We start from the raw sequence: 24,083 nt of genomic DNA on the forward strand, positions 1-24,083 counted from the left end.
TTTGTGCAATGACTCTGCTGGCTGGCTCCTGGGGGGGCAGAATGAACAAAACCTCTGCCGTGTACTTAAATATATAAAAACAGAGCAGCGGGATGATGAGACGTGTACTCAGCTGAACGTGCAAGAAAAGCTACTCGCTAGGACTGCCAGAGATACCTCCATCTAGTCTTAGAGCCTGAAATCAAACATAAAGGAATCAAATGTGCCAACAGAGTTCACAGAGCTGCTGAAGCTTCAGCCGTACCTCATTTTTCAGTGGGAGATAGAAGGTGATTCTCCGTATCAACTACCGTCATAGGATGAATTTCTTGTAACCAACTGCACTGATACAATAGCACTGCCAACACAGGGAGACTTAATCCCTCTGAAGACATATCAGCTTCTTTTTTCAAACCTATACTACTGAAAAAAAGCCTTACTACCGGGTATTCAAGGATACATTTCTCTTTAACTGTTCTTCTCATTTTCACTATTTCTTTTTTTTTTTTTTTTTTAAACCAAACACGGATTTAAAATGGAGCTGTAAATAAGTCATTTTTTTTTTTTTATCATTATCTGAATATTTCACAACTGAAATTGTCATCAACCAGTTTTCATATACTCAGCTACGAAATATTTTTCTCGGGATGAAGTAGATAGCAGTTTATATACAAATTTAAAAACTCAGGCATCATTTTGGTGCAAGAACAGGGTGGGATTCTACCTCCAAGTGTAGTTCCAGAGGTAAACCACACAACACAGAACAGAAGAAAGTCAAAAGAAATGGAGCATTATCTCATTCAGGAACAGAACTTAGAATGCCACAAAGGAAAAGGAAATCAAAATATCTGAAAGCACATCTAAAAGCAACACCTCTACACAATTTGTATTTAAAACTCCAATTTGTAAGCAGTTGAAGTTGTCTTTTAAAAGTTAAAGGTGTATGCAAAACAAATTAAAACCCAACCATGGGATATTTTGCCTTTTCTATAATGTATAGCATGCTTGCATCACGCTTCTTCACATTAGACATTCAGGTCTCGTCTGTCCTAGGAGACTGCAAGGCGACTGGAGAACTGGAGTGAAATGATCACATCATCACAAGGAAAAAGAATGTGAAAACTGAGCAACTGAGTGCAAAGCTGCTCTTTGGGTGGGGTTTGCCTTGTTTTTACTTTATTTACCAGCATTGATTTTCCCCAGCTACTAAACAAGAGCAAGTCAAATGAAGATTTCCTTCTTTGTATCAATAACCCTCTGTGGCATAGTGTAAAAGATGAATATGCTTTACACATGCTGGGCTTCTGTGCTTGGGGGAGACTACCCTAAACATTTGATGATCTTTAAGATTAAAAAAGCAGAAAAAATCCTAACAAGAAACAAGCATCACTAAAAAACACTTTAAGTTTCTCTTACATATTGCAGGGCACCAGAAATCACAGGTCTTGCGGAGGGGAAAAAAAAAAAAAAAAAAAAAAAAAAATCTTACTTTTTCAAGTCCTCTTTCATGTCTGAGATACGATCCTTCTGTAAGTCACGACTGACTGCCTTAAAAGAAGGTACCCATTTACATACTATTTAATACTGATTCAAATTACTAGGTTTCTTAAGTTTCTGACCCCCCGTATTTTATGATTTAAACTGTACTTAAATGTACTTAAAAAACTTTGACTCTTATCAACCATTTAATTAAATAGATAATAATAGTGCACATTCGTCCTGCTTGCCATTCAACCGAAGTGAAGTTTCAGCATTAACTTCTAAAACTATGCGGTATGCCTGTCACTCACAAGATTTTCTTACAAATTACCAGGGGAAAAAATATGTCCTTGACTAGTTCTGTGATGTTGAAGACACTGATACATGGCATTGCAAAAATCCAGAAATCAATTTGCAATTTTTAAGTCTATGGGTACTGTTTGATCAAGTCTACGTGGCTGGAAGCCGAAAGGGGATTCTCAGCTGATATAAATTACTTTAACTGACTCCCATGGAACTGCAGCACTTACAGCCAGCTGAAGATCTGGTCCACAAACCATTAGGCGAGGCTGATCAAACAAACCATTTAGAAGCGTTGATCTCTCTGCTTTTTGCGCCAGACTGAGTTACAGGGAACACATCAGAGTTGTAACTTTCAGGGAAAAAAAAGTTCTCTTTGCTGCATAACAAATGAGCAAGGAAAATCTCTGTATTAAGCTCAGCATTATACCTTTACTTTGGTCACAGGATTTATGGCATGCTTGTTACCCAACGTGAATTACCCAAGGTAATTCAAAAATTAGGTATCTCCTGCCCTGTTTGGCTTTGACTGTTGCTGCTGCAGTCAAAAAGTGGAGATGCTACCAGAGACAAATGCTTATCTTCCAGAGTTAAGGCCATGGCAGAGTTAAAACACTTTCTTATGCTTAATGGTTTTATGCCGTTGTGCTGGAAAGGTCTGCATTTTAATCGTCACATTTTCTAGTTCTACTTTTGGAAGGTAAAAATGAAAAATCTTTGCTGGACACAGCAGTGCTCGTAACATGAACCTTTATTCAAAGGCTAAATACAGCTACAACTTGAAATTAGAGTATTGATCCTCATTGAGTGGGAGTGCAGATCCAAATATCGTCTAACTGAAAGGTAGGCATGATGGGATGTCCTGCTGGCTTGAAATGAAGAAATGTCACCCTGAATCCTGCTGGGGACACCCCGCGCTCCTGGCCACGCCACCAGAGGTAGGGGCAGGAACACTTATGTAGGACAACAAATTTATGAGACTAAGCTAAGGGGACACTGGGTTGGAGCACCGATGTTGGCTGAGAAGTGCCTGGGGGGTCCCTGGTTTTGTTTTTAATCAACCTTTCAGACCAGCCATTACGAGCAGTTAGGATTCCCATGGAAAGCACAAAATACCAGTGCTTTGCTGCTTTGTCAATAATAGAGGGGCAATGGGGGAGTAACAGCAAGGGGTCCTTTTTTTTTTTTTTTTTTTTTTACACACCGGGCTGATAAACCTGCCTCAATAAAATGAACTGGCTTTGGTACTGACTCTGACAGCGTGGCTCAATCCTTTTGCATGAACTCAAAAGGAGCCCACATGTTTGCGGTTGTTTTGGATCCTCTCCCACAGCTGGGAGACCCTAATGAGAGCAAAGGACCCAACTACCTCTGAGGGCATCTTAGAAGTTCAGTCTTTGTCTCGGACCGCTCCGGGCTCTGCTTGAGGTGTTAAAACCTTGATTATTAGTAGATAAAAGAATTGAGCTCGCTGGGATCCTGCAAGCTCCAGAACTGCGAGTGTGTAAGCACACGTGTGATGGACTCCTGTTCAGTCTTTCATGTCAGGTCGGGCGATGACAGCTGTCTTCAATCTATTTGAAAATGTGGTTTCAGAGTTTGGTCCTTTGGGGCCACAGAACTTTGCTCGCTGTGTCTCTGGGGCATTGCACAGTAATCTCTGAAAAACTGCACGCTAGGTTGGCTCTGAGGACCTTACCAGTGATAAAAGGTGCCGAGGATCTTTATGCCTGTGAGGCTTAAAGAAAACCAGCACCTCCTGCACATGGGACATCTGCTGCCCTGAGAGGGGTGAGGACAGCAAAGCACGCCACAGGCACGTGAAATTTTAAGCTGTCAGAGTATGTCCATGCCCAGCCTGGGCAGCCAGGAAAACCACGGGTATTTAGTACCTCTCTGGTGGCTGAAGTCAGAGGTGACAACAAGCTGTGGCAGAGGAACAGCTAGCCAGTAGGTGGGTGCAAGGAAAGTGTTCCTCATCACAGTGACTTTACGGTTTCTCCAATTAATACTATAAAATGCTCAAAAATTATTAAAGCGTAAGTATATTAAAATTAACTTCTCCCCGCCAAAAAACTCCAATGAATGTTGCAGCTTAAGCATAAAGGTATTTTCTTGCATGCCAACAAGTTATACCAGCTTTGTTGTAAACTGTCCCCACAGAAAAGTGATGATTTTGTTCTAAAACACACACAATTTAGCAATTAAATCACATCAATTAAAGTACATTAGCTCTACCTTCTAACCAGTGCCATACCCCATTCCTTGATTAATTTTCTGTAAGTTTTACGGTAGCTTTATGTGCTATTCTATGTATTTGAAGAGATTACAAAATTTGATGTGTTATTCATCCTGTTTCTACTGTTGCACGCCACAGAAATATTTTGACAAATATGTTGAATATTTTTACTGAGATGGATAAAAGCAATCAGCTACAAAATGGTTTCGTTAACAAGAACATTAACACATCCTCAGTCTTCTGGTCAATAAGAGGCCACATACTGGTCAGGAAAATTATCCTCATTTTGACAGAAAAGATGTAGATGACCAAAAATCTGAAATTTCTTAGGAGTTTATTTTCCCAACACACAACAAGAAAACCCTAAATCTCACTATGGCAAAGTTTCTACATATTGTGCCAAAGTATAACAAACTTGTTGACTATGAGAAGACAGGAAAAGTACATGTATTACCTCCAGCACAACTCCTTAATACGTTAAACTCAGTGGCTAAAATCTCTACAATCAACTGAGCAGCGCTCTATTAAGAGTACAAAAGTAGATGTGCATGTTTTCTAGTCTAGGAGAAATCTTGATGAGCACATTTACAAATAAAGTGAGCCTGGCTGCCCGAAGGAGGTGTGGTTTGAAGGCCATTTATCTGCAATGCAACTTAGCACTAGCAAGACGTGCACATTTAGCTTATCCACACTGTCCCGTTACAGAAGTTGCTGCTCAAAGGCAAGAATGGAAGCGCGAGGAGAGTGGTGCATCTGGTGCCAGCTCTCTGCACCTTGGCTCACTGCTGGCACTGCTGCTTGCCCATGCACAGGCACAGCATTGCCACCAGCGCTGGGGTTACAGATACCTAACGCCTTTATGAAGAAGCAAAAGCACTTACTGGTAGAAGAACATCAGGCACCAACCACATCTGACTTTAACAACACACTGCTAAACGTTTTCAGTACACCAGCAGTGCATGGGCACTACGCATTGCAATGCAAACCCTGTGATTACTGACATCTCAGCTGATACTTACATATTAATTTTATGCCTATAGGATAAGCAAATTGCAGCTTTACACCTCTCTTACATGAGGTGACCACCCAGACGTAAAAGAATTGCAGAGTTATATTTATGGGTACACCCTAATTCTTGATAACAAAACAACTAATTGCTCCCAATAATTTATTTAGCCACCCAGCACTAGTACTTCTACTCTTTGCAATAAATTTTACTATCTGCAGTAATTTATACCACTCAGAAGAACGGGATTTAAAAATAACATTTAAACAATGTTAAGGATAGCAACTAAAAGGTGCCCACAAGAGAAATATTTAGATGCCTGCTAAATATATTTAGCAAAGTCAACAATGAAGTTTTATTTGGCAGTCGTACGTTTTAAAGCTATAGGCTCAATTAGGCCAAAAAGGAGGATGCTGTGTGTTCCTACAAGTCTCTTACTGCATTCATTTATTGTTCAGTTCACAGTCTCTGAATACAACACAATCCTCCAACGGAGTCAGCTTTCATAATTCAGCAGTACAAAGTCTGCAAACACATGTAACCTAGATCCATATTTCACAGTGACAGCATATGATAGCAGAATGTGAAGTATTAATGCTAGTGTCACTACAGTCCTACACTCTACTGCACTTTAAGAGAAAGCAGCTGCTGAGATGAAATGTGTGCCAACTGTCTGAAGACAGAAACATAAGAAACATTCCTTCTGTTACAAAGGGAGAGACACACACAAACAGACTTTCTTTTAGACTCAACAAGCACAAAGTTTCTTACTTTCACGTTTCCATTTCCGCGGCGGACGCGGTGCCTGGAGGAAGCCGAGAGGGCCGGCGGGGGTCCCGCATCCCTCGTGGCTCTCCGCCCATGCTGCGAGGCGGAGAAACGCAGACACCCACCTGCCAGCACCCAGCAGGAGATGCTTTCGGGTTTTCCAGGAATGCCACCACAGCATCTGAGCAGCAGGAGCTGTGGCGTCCCCTCCTGCCCGCCAGCACCTTCAGCCTGAGCCATCCTCGTGGGGTACGTGGTGCATAGCTGCCACCGAGATCTCCTTCCTTGCACTAAGGGACACATGAAAGAGCTCCAAACTGAATTAATAAGCACGTTTTTCCATCCCTTTTCTCTCTAATGGCTGGCGAGGTGGCTGCCCCTCTTGATTTTTTGTTTCATCCTGGAGTGACGGCACAGGAGGAACTACCCAGGGCTGCAGCACCACACTGCACAACAATGAGAGCGTGACATAAGCTGAAATGTTTGGCTGTAATTCACTTAAAAACTAGTACAACCTCATTGACCTCCTTATCAAACAATTTATTGTGCATTTACGGACTGGACAATGAAATAGAGGAGGTAAGGTATTAATGGTGACACTATTTGGCAAGCTCGTAGCGCAGTTCATTCAAAAGGCAATTTTAAAATTGAATGAAGAGGTTTGACTAGGCAATAAAAACAGCCACAATGCCAGTGAACAGTACTTAGGAGGAAAGCCTCTAATTATCCTATTTATAAATCAACAGCAATTTTACTGATGACTTCTTCTCAAACTTGATTAAAATAACTTCAAAAAAATTAAAAAATAATCAGATCGCATTTATTTTATTAAATTACATTTTAAAAGTATTATTGATTCTCTTCATAAATGAAAATGATAAAAACTTGAGGACAAGAATGAGACAACATTTTTTAAGAGAAACATTTGTACAACACTCTGCAACATAATTATAGTGCTGCCCTTGGGGAAGGGGATTTTATTTTATAATGAGAATGTTTACACTGTTATGGGGTTCAATCTATCTGGGAGGGAAGGTTAAACTTCTTTCCATTAAAGACAGCCTTATAATGAAAAGCTCTGAAAGGAGAATGGAGTCTAATATAGTAGATGTAATGGCCTATTAAATGATTCACACACACAAAATGAATCAAATTCATTGTATCTTACTGCTCTTTTATGACAAAATTGTTGAAAAAATAAAACTATTGTCAAGATAATTGCATATTCCATATACTGTATTACTGTAACTACTATTCTTATTGGGTGACCCACAGCCTACATTTTAGGTACATTAATAGGACATTACATTTTAAATACTTTATAGTATTGGAATGTTGTACAAAAATCCCACTTTCACTCTGAAGGCAAAAATCAATTTAGACTTAAAGTCATGCTGCAATTCTGCATCATTCTTTTTCAATTAAGTTTTTTGCATACATTCTTTATGATGTCATTTCTACATTCCTGCAACAGATGTTTGTTTATATCCCAATTTACTAAAATGCTGCCGTACTAGTTCCTGCTATTTTCAAACTAACCTCTACAACTAGGTTATGTTTCCAAAACACAGTACAATAAATGTTTTCTTAAACTTGTCCCCTCCATCTACTGCTAAGAATCACCATCCCTGATCATTACACAATAGTGCATGTTGCTCTGAAAAGGTGCTTGACTGTGTTTAAAAAAAAAATGGGGGAGGGAAAGGGGGAATAAGTCATGACATGTGGCTAAAAATATATGCACCAGCAGATCAAAAAATATACGACTTTGGGGTTTTGCACGAACAATTAGCTACTGTGTTCCCTTTGTCAGGACCTGGTTTTACACAAGAGCTACACTGCAATAATTCAGCCTCCTAAGAACAGCTATCTAATGATAAATTCTGCTTGGTAGGGATCTAGTCTTGCACACGTACACACAGAAAAGTCTATGTGACTGTATTTAGTCATCTAAATAACTGCCCACACGTAATCAAGCACAGTTACATTAAATAACAAACCTTGTAGAATTACCTTGCTGGAGTGCTAGTGCTTTGTAATACTGACTGCATCACTTCCATGCATCAAAAAGCATGGGATGTTCCCCAGGTGCTTCCACAATGCAAGTGAAAGATTGCTTTAGCACTAATAATATGGGAACAAGAGTATTTGGGGTACTGTTGTCAAATAAATGAAACAGGCAAGCAGTAGTGGCCAGTGGGTTCACCTTTCTGGACCAACACCCCAAGCCTGGTCTCTCACAAATGGTTAAAACTTCAGCTTTCAAAAGGTACTGAGGTTAAGCTTACGTAAGGCTTTGCAGGTATGCTAAGAACTCCAAAGTACTTAGCAACCTTAAAAAATTTCGACTCGGTTGTGTAAAAAATAAGCCAGAATTTCTGAAGTCTCCAGATGGTATTTAGAGACCTCAAGGGAGGTACAACCTTGTGGAATTAGGTTCTTATATTTTACTGAATAAATTCAGGGGCTAGAGCACTTGAAGGCTCCCATGCTTATATTGAACTTTAAGACCCCTTTTTTGGTATAAAAAATATTTCAACATATTTGCCATGCGTGATACTGGCAGGGAGTTTAATGCAAGCCTGGGAGATCACGAGTGGTAGGTGAGGAGCCAAGCCGCTAACCGCTGCCTCGCACCCAGCCTCCTGGGAGAAGCGGCTCATTTAGGGTGAAAAGCCCAACCTTTCTTATCTACAACAGGCTCTAAAAACTAGCATATTTTAAACACATTCACCTCCTAAGCTACCTATGCTTGATGGATTTTTTATGTAATTTAAAACCAGTCTCATTTCACACATAAGACTATTTCTTAAAGCTTTTGACTGCAAATCGAAGCACAAAACATCAGTTCAAACCTATTTTAATTACAGGAAATTAGGCAGGGCTTTCCCCTTCTACATTCCTCTTATTAAAATTCAAAACAACAAAAAACCTCCCCATCTTATAACCTGATATGAAATTTGTTTCTCCTGCAGCCCACTGCCTCTTCCAAAAGGCAAGCCCCGCTTTCTAAGCACCAGTCAATTGGTATTAAAGGTGATTGCAATAAAACAAATTAATCATTCAAATCTCAATGAAGTGTCAAGTACAAGAAGGTGAAAAATTAGAAGAGTATCTATTTACACGAAGAAAAGTGGTGGAATAAATAGCAATCCATTTACCTTGCTACTGAGTAGGATACATTGCTGTGAAGATAGTTTTACCTATGAACAAGGCTCTTTTCAATTAAGATGAATAAAGTAACCACAGAAAAACGTGATAGATAGTGAATAGGTGGATAGATGGAGAAATGACTAATGTAGAAGGTAGCAAGCTAAAATAAAGTTATCTTTATTAACAAATATATCTATGCATCTTGACTTTATTAATAGCTACAGTTGTTAACAACTATACAATTTCCCAAAAGTGTAGGAGTAGAGACTAGAGTGGGAGGTCTGAAAAGCACCTTGATAGTTAGAGAACAGGCAACTGAGAAATTAGCTGATTAGACAAAACAGCCTCCTAATTTAGCAGTGAAGGAGTCATTCAGAGACAATTTCGAGTGGCAATCAAAGGTAGACATGGTAGATTTTATTTAAAGGATGCTCTGAATAGTTTCAGCTGCAAAACTATAGGGCTTGCTCAACATTAAGTATACTACATAGGGTAAAAAACAATGTCAATAATATCCATAATCCAGCGGATTGGGGTCAATTCAGACATTTAGGATGGTGAGCATGTGGAATGAACATTCATTCCACAGATGTCAAAGTGAAAGTTATCAAACCAACCTCATACTTCCCCTGGTATCTGCTGGCAGAACCTGCCTTCCCCTCTCTTTACTAAGACTGGAGCACCCCACCTCAGGCATCACTGGCACAACACGGACCCACCACACTGGTTGCCCACAGCTACATGCTATGTATGAAGACGAGCTGCACATCCTTCCTAGTCAAGCGTTTGAGTATCTGTACTCACCTAACAACTGCTCAGCAGGTAGTTTGACCATTTAAATGAAGAGAGGTGTCACTCCAAAGCCCCCGTGAGAAGGTTTAAAGAGACAAAAATGGACAACAAAGAGCTGGGACCTCTGAAGTCAATCACGTGCTCAAGTCCAATTTCCACATCCACACAAAGCATCTCCATCATTGCAAGGCACCCTCTTAGTTAACAAGTGCTTTGGAAATTTCGACAGACCTAATGCTTTCCAAACTCCATTTTTTCCCCAAGAAAAATCCATTTGTTTGCTTTATAGTAGGTCTTTTAAAAGGGAGTCATAACTGATGGATTACAACATGTTTCTACCTTTTCAATCTGAATTTCATAAGAATAAAATAAACCACAAATGAAAGTGCTTGTACCAGGCACGTTGAACCTTTCTTCTTCTATTAGCATATCAGTCTGCAATCATAACTAGATCAATAGCGAAGATATCTGCTTAAAAGAGCACCATGCTTTCTTTTGTCAGAAATTCATTACTTTTTATTAGGGTCATTGCTTGAAAACTTCAAAACACCATATGGACCTAATTGTGGTTTATTTTGGCAAAAAGGAAGACACTGTAGAACAATTGAGGCATTACATTCTACAATTCCATTACTTTCATCCCTCTCAGTTTTATTACTGTGTCATTAAAGGCAACTTGAGTGAGCGAAGAATTATAGTGTCATGTGTACGGGCTAGTAGATTAATAACAAAACACACTCAAGTTTAAAGGTATCTAACAGCTGTTTTCATTATTTTGTGTAAATACGCTTGAAGCATATCTATCTGATTAGTGGATAGAGTGCTCTTCTCTGTCACATGCCATGGGCACTGCTATGTGCAAGTAATCAAAGTGCTCAGAAAATGAGTTTACATTGTTCACTGCTGAAATACACAAATGTCAGAAAGTGACTGCGCATCAAAGCTTAGGCAAATCATCTGCTGCAAACAAACAGACTCCAATGCACATTTCAGCTTTAAACATTCCTCTGCAGCACAATGACTGAACAGGACTTATTGCTAGCCAAAATGAAGTGACGCCTGCAGAATAATAAGTTGCTAACGTATAGATGCACAAACAAGTCCAGCATTGAATACCTCGGAGAAGAGCTCCGCTACTTTCAAAAATAACACGTAATGTTTTAATGTCACGAATACTCAGTAAATTTATGGATATCATAAAAGTTATCATTGGGGAAAAAAAATATCTGTTATTGCCTTTTTTTTTTTTTTTGTGACCTGGTTACCAGGAATCCTGACAGATAATCCTCCCTTTTACTGGCAACAAAAGCAACACGTTTTAGGCCCCCTAAAAGGGTCAAATCCTCTCTTTTCAGTATATAGGCACATCGCTCAAGATCATTTAATTCAAAAATCACATTTCAGATAACATAAATGAACTCAGAAATCAAAAGACCTGATGAAGTTTGATGAAGGACAGATAAAATTTAAGTCACTGAAAGAAATAACTGCATAAAGATTTCTTCTTTCTGTGATTCATTTGCTTCTAGCACAGATTGAGGCAATTTTAGCATTAAACTACTGTATACAAGGATGAGAATAAAAGAGTTACTCAGACTTATCAGAAAAATAAAATTGAAATAAAGTCAATCTGACTTCAACAAGCTCAACAAAAGAATTTTATTCAAATGCTTCAGTGAGTAAGAGTAAACTGAGGCAAAATTGAGAAGGATGCTTACAGAGCTGTGATACCCAAAACATGATGCCTGGGATGGCGCCTGCCAAAGCACCCTTCACCTAGCGTCTTCCCAAGCACTGCAGCCATCAGCCCTTCGTACCTCTGTGGTTTGTGTTGTCTTCTGAGGGATGCTCTGGCTTGTCTCTTGAATCCCGAAATGTACTGGTCTAGCTGAAGCCCTTGAGCATCATTTAAGGCCAAGGTTCCTGTACTGTGATGCACAATTAACGTCATAGTTGTCTGCCTCCTCAGCTGCTCCCTGTGCTGGCACCTGCACCCATGGGCACATGACATGCGGGCAGACCACGCTGCCACCTCCTCCTTCACTTTTGGCCCCTCCACTTATAGTTTCACATCATAAGCCAGAAAGCAACCAAGTGCAAGGCTAGTACCCCGAGAACTCCAGCACATCAGGGCAAGAGGAAAGGAGGAATCAAATGCCCTGGCCACAATGTGGCTTCTTCAAAAGCAATAAAATATCCAGATGATCCCAGTAAATAGAGACAGAAACATTCCTCTCGTTCCCTTCCTTCCCACCTTGGTCATTGTGAATCTGGTGAATAAAAATCCCTCCTGATCCCAAATAAAACGAGTGGTTAAACACGTGCCCAAGACCTGCCTTGCAGGATACCGCTCATTTGAGAGGCACCTGCCTAAAGAAATACAAGACAAATACGATGGGCATTACACAGGACAGGCTTGACATCCTCGGTGCCCTTTATACACGGGAAGCATACGAGATCCTGCATGGAGCACTTCATGTCTCAATCTGTGGTATCAAGACTGAAGTCAGTATGGGACCAAGTCATAGTCCTCCTTTCACCTTCATTTCAGGGATGTCATCATAGCAAACATCTAAACTGTCTGGCACTACCCCAGACAAATCAAAATCCCCTTAAAATTCAGTAGTGTTTTGACAGCCATTTCAAAATGAAATGTCTCTAAGAAAAACAAAAATCAAAACAAACAACCCCCCTACACACCCTTTTTCTCATTGCCAGTCTGAGTCATTTAATAATGACCAATTTATACCTAGTGGATACTGCAAGGATTATCCTTGAACTTAAATAATTCCTCCTCTTCCATGGCATTTATCCTCTGACTGAATTTGCAAAGATTAACGTGTATCCCCTTCTCAACCTTTATTTTACTAGGACAAGTGAACCATCCTCTTTTAATCTGTTCTCATAATGCAGACTCTCCTAATCGTCCTACAGCAGCAATTCTCTGCACCTGTTTCACAATTTACATTAGTCTTTCCTGAACACAGGTGAGGAGAACAACATACAATTTTTCAGTGCTTCATATTGGGACAACAAAAAGCATCTTAAAATATCTCTTCTAGTGCATGTAAGAATCACGTAACTTACCTGCATATGCATTTGGTATGGTTCAGCTATACTGCTGCTTGGTACCTCTCCAACAGCAAGCAGTTTACACATCCACATGTTCTTTATATTCTGTATTTACCTGCCTAGTCATACACACCCACCCACAACTGAGCACAAACGAGCTGCAGAAGGAAGAGGACCCAGCCTTGTCATGGTGGTGAGGCATTGCACACCATTAGCCCCATGGCTAGTTGGCCATCAACTAAAATAGAGACAACCTGTCCTCCTGGTGATTCCTGACATCATAAAGGTGGGAGAAAATACCCAAAGACAGATAAATTCTTTAGTTTTCTACAAGCCTGACCTGAGTGCTACTTAGGAGTCATCTTACACAAGGCTTGCATTTTTATGAAGAACCTACTCTAGACTTAATCACAGGTTGGCTGATTCAATTAGCATCTGATTGTTTTTTTGTTGGCTCTTTTTAGTGCCTACAATAGTGTTTGAAAAACAGACTGAACGCAACAATATTTTGTTTAGACTTCATCTATTTTCAAAACCACTTTGATATGAGTAGGGATTTCCCAACACACAAAATGCCCCTTCTTTAAGAAACAGGCATTATAACCCAAAGATTTTTTCTGATGCATTCTTGAGGAAAAGAAGCTGGAAAAACATTCCTGGATGTGGATCTCCCATAGCTCTCAACCAGCATCCCTACAACTTGCAGACGATACGCTACAAACTCTGATGAGCCTTCATTACTATTTAGAAACGCATCTTTTCAATAGTAAAGCTGAACAGCCTCCTACCTTAAAAGCACTTCTGGTACGTTTACGTTGGGATTTTCATATTTTTAAATGTATGCTATTTGAATTATTTAAAGGGAAAAAGAGGAGGATTATTTCATCTGGGAGTCACAACTGAGCAGGGGGAATGTCCAAAATATAAAATATTAAATATTCCTAGTTGCAAATGCAAAAGCAAAAAAGTAAAAAACCTAAACATATTAAAATACTCCTTGCACAACAAAGAAATTATCTGTGATTTTACAAAATTAAAAATCATTTAACTTCATCCCATTTGGTTATGTATAAATAAAACATCTGTATTAAATTGTTCTTATACATTACATAAAGGTCATCTCCATAGGACTACAAAGCCATGTTTCAAGTTTCCTTTTCACACTTAAAGCAGGGCTTGTACTTGTTCCTCACTGTAATTTTATTCTCTTTTTCTTTACCCTCTGAAGCTCCCATAGAATATTTTGCTATCTGCTGTTCTGTCACTTCCATCTAACAGTATCTCTAACTAGCATTATAACTTGAATTGGCTTGCTGCAAACTAGCATACAACAGTGCTCAAAGCAGATCTCATCCACTTAAGTTTTAGTTTTACATTTAATAATGATTTGCAAGGCTATCTACCAGTTCTTTCTTATGAAGGAAAGAACTTACCCTTTCTTCACTCTTTCAAAAGGCTCTGCTTTTTTATTTCTTTATTATTTTATTTTCCCTCCAAACTAATACTGCATTCAAGATGAAGTCAGGCTTTTCAGAAGGTACTGCCTTTCCCCCATGGCTGGTAACAGAGATTTCTTCATTTTCCTTAAAACGATTTCCAACAACATTTTGTATTCTCAGTGAAGAATCTCCCAAAAATCTTGCTACCCTTTTCCCATTTCTTATCTTCACTGCAATTTTTAGCACAATACCTACTTTCTTTTCTGTTATATTAGAACGACAAATGCCCAGAACATTTAAACAATAAGGTTCTGTCACTGTAGCAACTAGGAGGTTAATATGATCAATATGACTGTCAGAATTCTGTAAGCACGAAATTACTTTTAGCAAAAAATAATAATAAAAAACAAAACAAAACAAAAAAAACCACACAAGTAAAAGATTACTTCTATGTAATCTTCATGAATTTTGTAGTAAAAAATACCAAATTTTTCAAATGTTGAAGGGCAGTATTTTGAAATGCAAAATTTCAGTAGGGGCAGATTTGCCTATAAAAACCACTTTCTGCACACATGAAAGATGTAAGCCCGTACCTTCATATGGATTGGAGCTAAATTGGACACAGCCACATCACTCGATTCCCAGCTTTTAGTTTTGTGTGCCACCTCTTTCCACCTGCGGTAACGTTGTAATCATGCAGAGTGCCAAGCGCCCTCATCTCTGAATGACTGCAGTGAAAATGAGGGTATTTAGCGTTTCGCGGGATTCTACCATTAATCAATAGCCTTTTTCCACTTTGAATAGAAGGAAAAACAGCTTTATTTTAAGTCTGTCATGACAATTTTAACCAATTAAATTGAAACTTCACCGAGCCTTATTACAACAATTTGATGCAAACTCTGACAGCATTTCATGTCTGCATCATCTTGGATGGGGGGGACAGTTAACCCCATCCCAGCCTTAAGGAGGAAGATGCTGCTGGGAAAGGAAGAGAGAAAAAATGAATGGAGAACTGAGAAAGGTGCAAGGAAGTGCAAAGCAGGGCTCACATTTATTATGCTTTGAAATAGGTAGCATAAGATTATATCAAATAGATGAAAACCTTTGACAGTGTGGAAATTAATGGAAAAAAATATGTGTTTTTCTGTTCTGAGTAAGTGTAGCTGAATTACTGCATTACAGATAGACGATTCCTAGAAGAATTAAAAACACCATCCGTATCAGTTTCTGATGAAGGTGTCATTTTCATTTCCTCTCCCATGACATCCCCCAGCTTCAAATGCCCACACACATTACAACAAGGTAGCCTATTCTCTTTGCAAGTTGCGGTGAAATTATTATGCATGAAAGTGCCTAATAATCCAGTCCAGTCCAGTCGTGACTCTACCACCGACTTCCTACATGAATATGCACGAATCAATTAAACCTCTGAATGCATCAATTTCCTTTTCAATGTAGCAATGATAATAATAATAATAGCTGCCTATTGTATGGGGCACTGCATGTAATATTTTTAATGCCTGCTAATGAAATGTGCTATTAATTATTAGAGTGTAGTTTGGCTTTGAAAGCCAAGGATGAGCGCGCCTCAACTTTGCATTCAAAGTGACACAACCAAAAACCTCGACCACTTCCAAAATGCGGAGTCAAATGGTATTTCAATCTGCATTGGGGCTTTCAGATCCCTGCAGAGAGGCTGCATTGAGGTTTGCAGCTAAGGGGTTAATCGGACGAGATGGGAGTGGTTACGGGCTTGGTGCCACAGGTTTTGCCCTTTGTGGCTTCTCACATCCCAGACTTGGAAAATATGAGCTGTGATACTGAGAAAGGTAAGAAGCCAGCACAGCCCCATAGTGATAAATGAGTTTGCATCATCTGTCATTAGAACTTCCTGCCAACAGGGTCATTCCCTATTAAATTACCACTTGTCAATGTTTAAAATACTGATTGATAAATGACTGTGCCAAAACTGATAACACGACAGCTTTTATTTTCTAATATTCTTGGTTACCACATTCTGCTACTTCAAGATACAGATATAGTAGGGATTTTTTTTTCCCAAGTACTTTAGTGAAAGACAATTTAATCTAATACAAAACTAGCAGGTACTGTATAATGATTGGTCCTGATATACATTACATACTATTCTTCTTGCCAAAATAAACCTACTGGCGATTTAGTGATACGGGTAGATCCAAGTTTCACATTTCATCAAATGCTAGTAATCTGTTTTATCAATATAAACTGCATTTTAATGAAAAAATTCTTTTCTTCAGTACACTTCACTTTTAATGCCCCAGAGTATAATAATTCGTTCATGCTGTAGAACAAGAATGTTTTACAAGACCTTAACTCTCCAGAGAAATTTCTCTGTAAATACAAAATGCAAGTTTTATGGGAATGTGTTGTATGCAACATGAGCAGTACCCAACATAATAAAAAACTGGGTTGCACAGAGAATTCTGCTTAAGTATCCTTGTGAGCTATTGTGAGTCTAAATGGTTATTATGACAGCACTGAGTTGAATACCTATACGACTGATAAAAGGGAGTCAGTAAAACTATTTCTGTCTCTGACTAGATAAAAAGAAATGAGGTTTTTGGAGAGTTTCACGAAAGAAATGCACCCCAGCAGACTGTTCAGGCAGGCATCCCGCTGGGAGGGCATTGTCAGGATGCTGCTGGAGAATCCTGCGGGCAAGACCCACACTTTTGGCTTATAAAAACCAGGCTGAGGCAATGGCTACTGCCCAGGGCTAGTATGGATACTTGGGCATCCTGCCCCGACGGCACAAGGGCACATGTGGAAGGAAGCGCCACGTGGGAGTGCGCCACTGGGTTTGGGTGTTTGAGTCGCCCTTCATAGAGTTCACCCAATTCCTCGCTGCTCTTAGCTCTCACCCTGAGGTACAGAGGGTGACCGACCCGCAACCAAAGCCCCAGAACTGAAATACTGAATTTTCTGCCCCTTTTTAGCCAGCACTGCGCTTTCCCCCCAGCTGGCGTTACGGCCCAGATCTTGCGAGCATCCCGCCCGCTGTCTAAGTGCCAACACCGGCACTCCGACTTCCAGCAGGCGAGAAGGAAAGCCATTCAGGGCAGTAATTTCCCTCACCCAGTTCTTCAGCAGCAAGCCCCAAGGTAGGAGCACTCTATTGGCATTTTCTAATTATGCTAACTACCCATAAACTGTGGTGGCAGGGAGGCTATGCCTACTGGAGAGCGCAGGGCACCGCGGAGCTACCCAAGCCACCCCTAAGCATGGGAGCTGGAATCACTGTCATTAGCATGGTATTCCACCTGAAGTAATATATACTATTGCACTGGAAGGCTAATTAGCCCAAAACTGTGCTTCTAAGGTACACTCCTTCCAACAGGCAAGCCAGCTCACTAGAGCTCACTCGGGTACCGCTGCAGTGCATCCCTCGGTGCAACACAGCCGCATCCCAGTGCTCATCCACAGCTTTGGGATCCTGGGGTTCAGGTCTTCCCCTGCTTGTTGGCATCTGTATTATCCAGCACTGCAAAGCTACTGCGTGGTGTTACAGTTACACGGGAAGAGGGAGCTCCTCAGTTATCTAAACAAGGGTCACAGCAAGCCTGATCCCAGAAAAGCAAGGTGGGATAATTATTATTTTTTTTTATTCCCCAAACCAGGCTCCTTCAAACATGACAGTCATGTTCCTGTACAAGAAATGCTGCCAGTGTCTTTTAAAAACCTCAGCTTTAGTTAGAAACTCCCCTAACTGGCCATAAAGTATTCTCAGAACTGGAAAATTCTGCCTCTCTTATGCTATAACTAAAAAATATAAAATTGAATGGTTGAAAATGTCCCGTTAACTGTGCTAAGTTATAAAAGCAAATTAAGAAACAACATTCTAAAATCTTTAATTCTACTCCAAAATGTGCAGATAGTACAAGACACTAACTAACAAGTTCCAATTAAAAGAAACTATTGCTGTCTTCGGCTGTCATCTCAGTCATGTTTCTTCTGTATTATTCCACCTTAGCTCAACGTGCATTTTGGGCTCTTAGGAACATTACTTCCTTCTTGCTTATAAAAATGCATTCCTTTTCTGTCACATCATGATAATGGTAAAGATATAGTACAATCAGTGGACTAGTATTAATAACTAAAATCTACATTACAATTTCAATTGAAATGAATTCCAAGGAGCGCCCAACCTGACCCAGCTTTACCAATTGCCAAAGATGGCATCGATGCAGATGGAGTGAGAGAACTCACACAGTTATCAGCAGAGAACATCCAGAGGTGTACCAGCAGGGCTTGTGGGTGTAAGGAAATCTAAGTACCACAGACAGCATCACTGGAGAGTTTTGTTCTTGTACCGTAGTTTTTGAGTGCACAAACAAAACCGGGTGATATCAAAATAAACTCTATTGATAGTATAGACCCCAAAAAGTTTTTTCTTACATTATAATAGAAAATAAATTGAAATTTAACAATGACAACGTAAGTGTGAATTACAACATATTTCATTTGCTGAGTAAAATCTGTTACCCAGCACATATGGCTCATAAGACCAGCTACTGGTCTACATTCCTTGCAATACCTCTACAGTAAGAAGTGACAGCCTTAACTTGGACTTTTATTTGTCTATAAGCTTAGAAGTGTTGTGATATACACTTCTACATAACACACTTTATCAGAATGGATAAAGAGAAGAATTCAAAGTCAGAAACGATGGAGGGTGAATATATATATGGAATAGCTGTGGTACCACAGGATGCAGTATGGAAGCTACTCATTGTCACAACTAGAGAACAGGAGGATTAGGTCCGAAAATTTCTTATTCTGCTAAATCCTCAAAGCCTTTCATCTCTTTTCATGGTCAGATAAGGACCACAGTCTGGTTGTTTGCTCTGGGAACAAGAGGTGCCCTTACGACAAATCTTTATTATAAAGTAAGTCTCCTCATAAAATGCATCAGTAACTTTTTCTCACAGGTAGTATAAAAGCAGTGATTAGATGCCCATCTCAAGTATTTAAATACACACTATGCAGAGGTATAATGCTACATCTGATATCTCCTTCGTCGTTATGCCTTCACTCTTAACTGATCATTTACTGTGCTGCTTGTGCTAGGTTGTGGAGCCATCATCTCCAGTAATCACATTAAAAGGTAAATACATTACAGGATTTAATCATATGAGATGCTCTTTTAATACACTGGTTTTTGATCAAAGGTCAGACATATTTTCTTTTATTTACCCTACAGTTGCAGTATTAAACCAAAATAATCTTAAAAAGATCAAGAGCACAGGTGTGATGATGATTTCTTTGATCTCACCTCAGTCCAAATTAAGGTTATATTTAAGACACAAGCACACCCTTCAACATTCACATGTGAAATAAAAGAGGTCAAAGTAAAGAAAAAATCACCCTGGTTATTTTGCCTTCAGAATTTTTAAATATTTTCCCAACATCTCAGCAAAATTATGCATTTTAAAAAGACTGCAGGCACTGAAATGATTGTCAGTCATGCAAATAATCACTTACTTACACTGTATGAGTTTGGTTTGGATAAAGCAAATTACCATTTGAAAATAACTTGAAAAACACTCTGGGCTAAGAGCTTGCTTTATAAATTTTAGCTTGGCCACAATTTTTCTTAACCTTTTTCTCCTCAATCTCCACTCAGTCACTATAGTAGTGCAGACTAAATTAAAAAACAGCATTCAGTTGCCACAGGTGCATTCAACATTATTTAAAGCCTGATCTTGTAAAGAAATAGTAAATATTGGCTGCAGCTGAAGGTCAGTAACCAAACAACTTATACAGAAGCTTTCCTCTCCTATGTTTCCCTTATTTCTGTGCTCATAATACTGCTTCTTGCTTTAAAAAGAATAGAAATTATATCTAGAGGTAGTTTTTGACTAAAACGTATGTTAGGAATAACAGATTACAGCTGATATTAATCCATGTTTCTGAATACTCTGCTGAGAAAGTTGTTCAGTCACACAGTTATGTTTATGGGCATCTTAGTTTTGTCCATCTGCTGCTGAAAATGGCTTTTCAATATGATGTCAAGTGCAACAACCACAATAAAAACATGAGCGGTGTGTCCTGCTTTGTGAGATGAGAATTAACATGAGAGCTGGACATTAACAAGAGCATGTGATGAGACCTTTCCACTTCACCACTTGGGTAGCAGATCACCAGTTTTACCAAAGAAATCTTCTGCTTTCTTAGCAGAAACCTTAGAGACATGGTCTCTAAGAAGCCAAGGGCGATCCTTGGAGATGTACAGGTCTGGATCTCCACTGCCATACAGACAGCCAAGGCCCTAAGCAACACTGGAGGATTTTCATCCACTTGACAAAAATATAGCTTTAAAGACTTCACTTTAGGCATTGATTTTTAAAGGATTTGCATTAGTGCTTTAGAATATGTTTACCAAGTGACTGAAATGCAAACTTTGCACCATAAACATCAATAGAGTGCGAGGCCTGAGACTTAAAACCTCTGTACCCCAAACTACCACAGGCACACATTTAGTCCTTGAAGTAACATGAAGTACAAGCTGGCTGGGACAAATACCTCAAGTGTGACCAGAAGTTGCTACCAGACCAAAAGCTGGACTCCTGCAGAGTCATGACACTGCTTTCCACCCCTATTTCAGCAAAAAATGTCCCCAGCATCATGAGTTTTTTAAGAGTATAATCAAATTGCAGAATCATACTATCTCTATTTAGTACCGGTCCCACTGAAGCAAAGTTCCTGTTCGGTGGGAGGAGAGCTCCTTGTAATAGGAAAAACAATTGTGCCAGGTTTAATCAAAAGTGAAAAGGATCTGGTGAATGTTCCCTTTGAGCCACATAACCCACTGCTAATTTCAAGATGGGCTCTGAAACAAGGGTAATAAAAAACGTCCTTCATAGTAACTGAGGAAGACTGAAGAGCAACTGCAACTGCAGCTAATGCTAAAATCTGCAAGTCTGCTCTGTGCTACTGAAATGTTTTTCACCTACCTGGAAAGCAATAAAATAAGAGGTAGGGGAGGGAGGAGGGAATAAAATCCCACTACAACATACCAAGGGAAATAGAGCCTCTTGACTACAGCCTTATCGCTTTTACTGTTCTCTAGAATTTCTTTCTCCTCCTTGACCTCTCCTGCACAAACAAATACATGGAGCTGAGGCGCAGACAACTTTTTAAAAACTGAAACAAGTGGGAAATTATTCACACTGAGGGATGGAAGTTTGTACGACACGCTTGGCAAACCTACTGGTCCCAGGGCGGGTGGATCAGATTCTGCCTGAACAGCCCCTGATTACTGAAGCACAATGATCGATCGATTGAGGGGTTGTGCTCATTAACAAAGTCTTTACTTAACAATGCCTTAACTGATTACTTAAAACTTCACAATAAATAGGTAGTTTTGACAGACTGGAGGCAATTTATGATGTGGAAAATGTACTGACCTGCTCACATCAGGAAACCTGACTGGAAAGTAAAGAACTTGGCACTTTGGTCTGATTATTTTTTCCAAATCCTTTGGTCTGTGGTCAGGAATCAACTTCATAAATTTTCCAATGGATGTAAGAAATGATTCCATATTAAAAGCAGAGTTGAACACCACAACATCAGCAACCAAACTGTAAAAAGTGGTTAAGAGTAATGAACACACTGCTGCTGCAAAAAGAATGGAGTTATTTCAAATGCAATGAAAACAGGATACACATTCTCATAGACAAAAGATGTAAGTGGAATGTCAAGAAATGTCAGCTTTTTCAGGTCAGTTAGAAGTAACATATATACCTTGATTAGAAATGTTCTGATTTCTGTCCATTTATACTTTGAAATATTTTTGAACTTTTTGTTAAAGACTGAATAAAAATATATTATTACCAATCTAAAGGAGCAAATACAATTCTATCCATAGATCATGTTTTTATTCATAACATGGTAAGACTAATATTACTACCATTGTCTCTCAAAAAAAAACACTAAAAACAGATAGAAAAGGCACACTGTCATTTGACTTCAGTAGAATTAAACTTGGAAGAAGAAGAAAATTCCTTATGGAAAATCCTTTTACTGAAGGACAACTTACCTTTGGTTAACTTACCTTTGACTGACCAAGTGGGTCAAGTAGCAAAATCCTAGAGAATTAGAACTTTCTTTTAACCTATGCATGATAACCCTGATGAAAAGTGCATGCACTAAACAAAAAATTCATACTACATAGCACACAATATATATTAAAAAAAAAGGTTTGATATATTAATACTGATACATTAATACATATTGTGTTAATACTGATTAATACAATAATATTGATGTATTAAATATAAATATATTGTTTATATATTTATATATTGTTCCTTAGTGCTGTGTTTTAAAACCAACCAGATCTAGAATTTTAAGATGCAGATAAAATAATAATTTAGGAGTTATTTCTCAAATAGTTGGTCTGGGGAAAGCAGGAAGGTACCAAGCCCCTGCAATGCCCGCAGTGCATCCAGGCAGCTCCGACATGACCTCACCTATGATGGCAAGCACACAGTGCTGCCGGAGGGAAGCGTGCTTTATGGCCTGTGGGTTTTCTCCCTACGTTACACAGTTCAGCACAGACCCATGGGTTGTAAGATACATGGAGGACACGTGTATGTAAGTCACTGGGCTGGTGAAAAGTATATTTGAGGTGAGAGCCTGTCACTCATCCTCACGGTCAAGTAAGAAAACTGACACTGCTCCCCAGAGCAGCAGGAGCCAGCAGGAAAAGCAAAAAACCACGGGAGAGAGAAATCATCCTTTTCAAGCAGGCCACAGGAGTCAAAATGTTTTCCGGAATCCCACACACTTCCCTGCCCGTGATTTTTTACCCTTTGCTGCCCGAGACTTTGCAGCAATGCTGAAGCCACCTTCCTGCACTGACTTACAGATGGCACGAGGCAACAGGAGCCCCAGCTGCTCTGCTGCTGGCACGTAACAAAGGCTCCACATATCTCCACCTCTGCTCGTCTTGTACACTAAGCCTCGTCTGTCCAACTTTTTCCTGGAGGCTCTGCAGATCACTGCCAAATTAGAAAGCTCCTGTCAGCCCTGCAGCCTGAGCGGCTACAACGAAAGGAGTTTCACCTTTGAAAAGTGTGATTTTATTACCAGGGTTATATCAGCCCTTCGGAATCATTAAGGATAAAAAAGTCTTTCTTAATGATTGAAGAAGGTTCCAAGAGTTTCAATTTCAATTTTCTCCAAACCATCTATGCAAACTGCACAGAAAGATACAATTGGAAATATACAGCTAGAAAGATGTATCTTGGAAAGATGTATGCTCACATTTCTGGCATTTCTAACAGATTTGGAAGATGGCAAGATGGCATTTCTTTGCAGATGACCACTAGGTAGTTACAAACTATATAGAGGAGATGGCTGCTATTTGCTGTTAAAAATGGGGTTTCTGCAGCAACAAAAATGAAAGATGAACATTATATAATTACACTGAGAAGCTATTGGAGGCTGAAGGAAACAGAATGGAGCATCTACACAATTTGTTTCTGGGGGGGTGAGGCAAAAGAAGATATTTGTATTATTTAAAAAATGCATGTTTTGAGGATAATGTATGTCAGCTTACAATAGAGGTGTGAAAAATAACTGCTCTAAGTAGTTGCCTCAGTGCCAGAAAAAGAACTTTTAACGTTGTAAAATCTGAAAACGGCTGCTACTATTTTCAAAAGGTCTTTTGCTCTCCTCTCCCACTCTACTCTCAGCAAGTGAAACGTGTTGCAAATGCAGGGGCAGCAGCAGCTACGGGATGGTCAGAGTACACCCAGATCATTTTCTGGGAAGTTCGAGTATCAGCCAGCTTATATCATAACGATGCAAAAGC

The 24,083-nt window shown here is 39.5% G+C and overlaps 1 protein-coding gene across 18 annotated transcripts in view; it reads right to left on the bottom strand.

Moving 5' to 3' along the window:
- The window catches only part of GTDC1 (glycosyltransferase like domain containing 1), a 193,132-nt gene that overhangs the window by 78,334 nt on the left and 90,715 nt on the right, over positions 1-24,083 (bottom strand). For 14 of the 18 annotated variants that reach the window (XR_014317809.1, XM_082763537.1, XM_082763547.1 and 11 more), the window contains one exon: positions 21,673-21,846. The exons of the other annotated variants lie outside the window; for them this stretch is intronic. Coding sequence is in view for 13 of the 14 variants with exons in the window: in XM_082763537.1 (XP_082619663.1) it covers positions 21,673-21,846 (174 nt within the window). In the remaining variant the exon portion in view is untranslated. The remainder of the gene's footprint in view (positions 1-21,672; positions 21,847-24,083) is intronic. 18 annotated transcript variants of the gene reach the window in all.

Source organism: Aythya marila (genome assembly GCF_965140915.1).
Source record: "Aythya marila genome assembly, chromosome: 6".
Taxonomy (NCBI): Eukaryota; Metazoa; Chordata; class Aves; order Anseriformes; family Anatidae; genus Aythya; species Aythya marila.